This window comes from Bactrocera neohumeralis, chromosome 4 (assembly GCF_024586455.1).
Source record: "Bactrocera neohumeralis isolate Rockhampton chromosome 4, APGP_CSIRO_Bneo_wtdbg2-racon-allhic-juicebox.fasta_v2, whole genome shotgun sequence".
Taxonomy (NCBI): Eukaryota; Metazoa; Arthropoda; class Insecta; order Diptera; family Tephritidae; genus Bactrocera; species Bactrocera neohumeralis.
In genome coordinates, this window is record NC_065921.1 from 19,343,352 (window position 1) to 19,349,744 (window position 6,393).

Here is a 6,393-nt window from a genome sequence, read left to right on the forward strand (position 1 = left end):
GTGGTTATTTCCGCTTCGGCTCACCATTGCCACGATAATCGGCCGATTGATCGCCTGTTTCCGGATCGTAAGCATAGATCTAAGACTCATCGGCAGTAATAAGACGTTTCGTGATAACTTGGTAGTCGGAAAGCATTATTTCACAGACGTTAACGCGACGCTGTTTTTCGAAAAAATTAAGTGATTTTGGAAACAATCGTTCTTTCAATTTTATTAGGTCTAAATGATCTTTTAAAATGGTTTTCACTGATCCCTCCGATATGCCAACGATGCCAGTAAGATCGCTGGCTGTTAATCTTCGATTCCCAAGCGCCAATTCCTTTTTTTATAAGTGTTGATCATAAGTGTTGATCATTGATGTTCGCCCTGGACGTGCCGCGTCGTCAACCCATTCTCGACCCATTCTCGACCCTCTTTTAATGTACATAAATATTTTCAACCTTTTAGTTGATTTTATAGAGAACGTATTGATTTTTCAGTGATTTATCTCAATGCACTTAAAAGGAAAAGTTGTAATAATGCGGCTTGTTGTCAAGATTGGACCAAACCATTTCTATTTGCCCCCAACTGCGCTCAAATAACTAGTAGTTCATTTTAAAACACTCATTATTTAAAGTTTTAATATAGAGAAAATATATTTGTAATATATACATATACGTAAGTACCATAACCGTTAAGCGATGCCTTTAATACTGATGATGAGCAGATATTTATATACTTGTAGTAATACTATCAACCCCACACTGGATAAATGGGACGTCGATAGAAACCACCGCCATAACCGCCTCCGTAGCCACCATATCCACCATAACCGCCATAACCGTGATAGCCGCCATAACCCCAGCGCCCGCCGTAACCATAGCCGCCATAACCTAAGCCATGACCATATAGACCACCACCACCAATCACACCCGGATAGTAGCCAAAACCAAAGGTTTCCGAACCCTTCAAATCGGCATCTGCCTCAGCAGACGCCACGGCAAGGGCACCGGCGTTCTCACCACTGGATTGCTAAAAAATTTAATACTTTTTAGTAAAAAATTATGTGCTCGGCATAAATGTAATGGACACAACGTACCGCATCTGCGCTTGCCAGCGCAGTAGCCTTAGCAGCTTGAGGATACCCACTAACGCTTTTATATTGGCCAACAAGCAACAGGAGGCCAACAATTAAAAGGTACTGTATGCGCAAAATATAAAATTTTATTAGACATCTTGTTATTGTTGCTACATTTAAGTGTTCGTTTACCTTTCCGCTGTTAATCCCCATATTTCGACTAAGTGTTTACACTATTAATTACCACCAAATTCATAAATTAATTAACGCCTTTCAAACGTTGAACTTGCTGGAGCGGCAACGTTCAGAATTCGTTAAGAAGTGATTTGTTTACTCCTAAATTGCAATCGGAACTGATCTGGGTGCACAGGTTGACGCATCTTTTATAGTGAAATCGGCGCATCGTAATGCATGAGGATCAGAAATCGAAATCGCATGAAAAGCTGGCTTTTAGATTTTATGATATTTTATTTCTCATTCGAGTGCATATGTATATGGAAAAGCATACATATGTATATGTAAGTATATGTGTGTTAAATATATGTGTGTTAAATATTTCTAGGCGTACATACATATGTAAATGTATGTCCACTTGTAACGCATTGGGGGATTTTTGTAAGCAGTAGACATTTTCTATTTGTGGCAAAAAGAATCTGACAACTATTCAAGTCTTTTAATGGTTCTTGCAGCGATGATCTTCAGACTTAATATCTATGGATTGCAAAAGCCATTATTGCTTTAACGACAGTGACTGCTGTTACAGTATAGGACAAGGTTACAGTGCCCTATTTACTATATTGCAGGTATTTATAGTTGAATATATACAATCATATCAACATATGTACACGTACATAAGTATGTTATAAATACACATGAATGTCATGTTAATGTTAAATTGTGGATCCTTATAATGCTAACATCGTTCGCATAACAGTTACTTCCACAATATTGGAACAAATTAGATGTCCAATCTTGCACTAGTACAAAGTCGAGGTAGTGCTACTTCTAATATTCTTGACCCTTAAAGCAAAAATCACTTATTAAGAAACCCGTTCTCCCGACAGAAAGCGTAACCCGAACGAATCCAAACTATTTATCCCGCCAAGGACTTAAGTTGTCTAGACTTGAGTTGATAGCCTCAAATTATTTGGCGAATTAACACTTACAGTTGTCGATCAAAACAAGGTCAAATCGCCGACATAATAGCGTTTGTCCGAAGAAATCTGAAAAATATCCCAAAAAACCAAATTATCTCAAAATTTATGTTTCCCATTGACAAAGGTTATAAAAAAATGCCCTTTTGACAGCACTCTCGATTCAAAGAGATCATCATACATTTATATTAACCATGGAAACAGTTGCTTTGGGAGTTGGAAATTGTTTCTGTCGTTCTTTTCTAGATCAACAATAACAATTTTCTAAAGAATGTAGCTGAATTACCAACCGATATTGCGATTTTTCCTTTTTCTAAAACTCCGGACCTACCCGCTTTCACACAAAGTCGTAACAAAAATATAGTACTTCTTCTTTATTAGCGTAGACATCGCTTGCGCGGTTATAGCCGGGTTTACAACATTCGGACAACATGACCTAGCCAGCGTAGCCGCTGTCTCTTGATTCGCTTAACTATGGTTCTTCCACAGAATTTTTCTCTCGAAAACTCGTAACGCAAGCTTATCAGATGTTGTCATCGTCCATGGCTCTGCACCATATAGCAGGACGGGTATGAGTGTCTTGTAGAGTTTGGTTTTTGTTCGTCGAGAGAAGACTTTACTTTTCAATTGCTTACTCAGTCTAAAGTAGCACCTGTCGGCAGGTTCCAAAATAAACTAAATTATATAAGTACGACTTTGAAGTTATGACTGTTAACTGTGTCCAGTCTGGAGAAAGCAGAACTAACGGCGCAGCCAATGATATCAATATTATCGGCGTACGCCAGCAGCTGTACACTCTTTTAGAAAATGGTACCTTCTTTATTTAGTTCTGCAGCTCGAATTGTTTTCTCCAAGAGTAGATTGAAGAAGTCACACAAAAGGGAGTCGCTTTGTCGGAAACCTCGTTTGGCATCGAACAGCTCGGAAAGGTCCTTCCCAATCCGGACGGAGCTTTTGGTATAGCTCCAGGTTAGCTTACACAGCCGTGTTAGTTTTGCGGGGATACCAAATTCAGCGGCATAAAGGCAGCTCTTTTTCGTGCTGTCAAAAGCAGTTTGACACACCATTCTCTTTTCAACTGATGCATCTGGTCAGTTGATGATTTGCAGTTCTTCGCCGAACCGTTATTATATATAATAGCTCGACCGGCAATCCATCGTCGCTCCCGCCGCTTTCTGCAAAGAAACTGATGCATCCTTATCAGTTCTTCGCCGCCGTGTTTGAATAGCTCGACCGGCAATCCATCGGCTCCCGCCGCTTCGATGTTCTTCATGGTCGGGAAATGCAACGTCTTCTTCATCGTCATCGATTGGAGAATCGAGTTCACCATGTCGTTATGCTTTCGCAGGTTGGAGAAGTGTTCCCTCCATAATTTCAGTAAAGTCTAGGCACTAGAATCCCTCTGGGAGTCCTACAATAGTGTACTCTATAGCGATCCGATCTGAAAAATTTCTTCGAAAAATGCAGCATTGTCTAAGATCATATCAAATGAAAAACTTTCTATGCAAGCACTTGTTTCCGATTGTTCAGTTTGTGCAGCTATATGGTGTGGTAAGTGGTCCGATATAGGCGATTCTGACAAATGAGCAGCTTCTTGGCGAGAAAAGAACTTGTACAAAATTTTAAATCGGTATCTTAAAAACGGAGGAACTACATAGTTCGCGCAAATGCAAAGGAACATGACTAAATCAACTCACTTCGTCATACTAATATATACATATTATATAATACCTAAACTTAATTAATGTTTTCCAACAGATACTGCGATTTTTCATTACTGGGTTACTTATATGACACACGCATATACATAGTATATGTACATATTTTTTCTGGTTTGTTGTCATCTGGTTTTCGTCTCGGATTTATACATATTTGTTGTTGCAATGCTGAGTTTGTCAAATCGTCGACCAATACAACCGCTGCCCTTGCACCAAAGCAATATGCTAAATCGATTGTGCGGTGTTTTGAAAAACGATGTTCGATTTGCGTTTCGTTGCTGACAGATTCACCAAAATGGTGGCAACACAGTTGAAAGCAATAGCGCTTAGTGGTGGTGCATTTTGGTGTGCTTACTTTTGTTGTTTTTGCATAGGTTGGCTGTTGTTTGGCAACAGTTGATAAAAAAGGAAAAAGCAAACGAAAGTTGATTGAAGCAAATCGTGAATTTTGGTATCAATGGTGAATGCAGATTTTCCGCAAATGATTTAAAACTCATAAATTAAAGAAAAAAATAACTAGATCACTTAAATACCTAAAGGGATATAAAATGAAATCAAAGCGAAACAAAACTGAACCACAATTCGAAGAAAATGGTGACTCTGAAGCCGCAGACTGCAACGAAACCGGTGAAAATTGGGAGATACAATCGCCTCAAGCGCAAACCCGGTGGACACCAGAATGCACACGAGTTATGCTGCAATTGCGTTTTGAAAGGCAACTAGAGTTCCAACAACGTATTAGACAGAAAAAAGAACTGTGGTCTGAGATTGCCACTGAAATGAGACGGCAAGGTTTGTGCGACTTTTCATTAACTGCGGAAGTCTGTGATTTGAAATATCGAAATATGCTGCAAACTTATAAGAAGAATAGATTGAAGGAAGATAGTGGTATGCAGTCTTTAATTGCGTGGGAGTATTATGATATTTTCAAGGAGGCATTAACGGCATCTGATGACTTGGATGCATACCAAGAGGGGCAGGAACGTGTTGTGCCATCATTGTTTTGTGAATCTGTATGTGAGGTAACTAACGAAGACGAGATATGGTCGGAAGCAAACGAGACAGATTCCAAACTGACACTTGGCGATTCAACAGTTAATGTTAAAACAAGTGCTTTAGAAAATGGAATAGATGATGCTAAAGCTATAACAAATGTAAGTAAGTTAAAAAAATAAATTGCAGTTTTTAAAATATTTTTGTTTTTAGACTAATGCCAATAGCAGAAAAAGGAGCAGAAGGTCTATGATGAAATCTGAAGCGGTTAGCCCTTCCCCAACAAGACAACTGGATACAATATCAACTAACGAGTCAAAAACAGCTATTCAACGTCAAAATTCAAAACCAGAAACTGTTGCGCTCGCCAACCCAAATGATGAAATGGTAAAAAAATTACTTCTTTTAAGTTGTGATTTTATACGAAATAACCTATTGCATTTTAGAATCCACCTCACGCTAATGTTAAGCCGGATACATCTTTTCGCGTGCAACGGAAGCGTGTCTGCTCGTCTATTGGTGTTCCACCAATTTCTATAAATGTAGAAGCTACAAGGGCGGATATAGAACCTCATAGCCAAGTTTCAATAAATGCCATACAAAATGATCCCATCATATCGTCTACTTCTGCCGCAACAATGCCCATTCCAAATATAATACACGCACCACCTCTACAACCGCAAACACCACAACCGCCACAATCTGCCGTCCCACCACTTGTTAATCAAACACCCATTACCATTGTTCATCCAAATCAATTGCAAGCCGTACCGATTGGCTTAGCACCTTCTGAAATGCGCGAGTGTCAAGTGTTTGGTGAAAGTATTGGTTTACAATTGGCCAATGTTAGGGAACCGCACATACGAGCGATGCTACAATTAAAAATACAAGAACTTCTTTATTTAGCGAAAACTGGAAAACTTGTGGAAACAACTCGCTTTTGATATGTGGATTAAAAAGGGTTGACCAGGGCCTATAACGAGTGTATATGTTCGATTTTTATTGCATATGAAAAAAGGAATACGAAATTAAAAGTCATTTAAAAACTAAATATATGTTTATTGTCGACAACGAAATATAAAAATTTGTGTCTTTAAGGGCTTTAAACAACAGACATTACAAACAAATAAATCTCAATATTTTCATTAGCGCCCAATATAAACTTCCGCTGAGCATTCTCTAGTGTCGAAATACCTTTCTTTTAACATATTTTTAGAGGTGGTAGCAACATTTCTTTAGGTTAAGTTAGAGGTCGATCCTAACCGTGTTCGCACTTCGACAGCTTAGACCACTGGTCTGTTGTGGTACCTAACTTTTCGGCCAAATGCGATAAATTCTTAATTCCCTGGTATTTATTTTTTATTGTAGATTATAAATATATATGCATAATCTGGCACCACTCATTTTTTGACGTTTTCTTATAACACACTATTTTGATTGTGGTGAATTGGCGATTCGTGTTTATGTCGGA

The 6,393-nt window shown here is 38.6% G+C and overlaps 2 protein-coding genes across 2 annotated transcripts; one reads left to right on the top strand and one right to left on the bottom strand.

Moving 5' to 3' along the window:
- Positions 1-614: 614 nt before the first annotated feature.
- On the bottom strand, positions 615-1,395 carry LOC126757369 (uncharacterized). Its single transcript, XM_050471222.1, has 3 exons — positions 1,250-1,395; positions 1,079-1,180; positions 615-1,011 (listed from the first exon to the last, which is right to left on the bottom strand). The coding sequence occupies exons 1-3, from the start codon at positions 1,268-1,270 to the stop codon at positions 733-735; spliced, it is 402 nt and encodes a 133-aa protein (XP_050327179.1). The 5' UTR covers positions 1,271-1,395; the 3' UTR covers positions 615-732.
- Positions 1,396-4,119: 2,724 nt separating this feature from the next.
- On the top strand, positions 4,120-5,973 carry LOC126757362 (uncharacterized). The gene is made up of 3 exons (XM_050471213.1): positions 4,120-5,083; positions 5,136-5,309; positions 5,369-5,973. Exons 1-3 carry the CDS (start codon positions 4,478-4,480, stop codon positions 5,864-5,866), a joined length of 1,278 nt encoding a protein of 425 aa, XP_050327170.1. The 5' UTR covers positions 4,120-4,477; the 3' UTR covers positions 5,867-5,973.
- Positions 5,974-6,393: the final 420 nt, after the last annotated feature.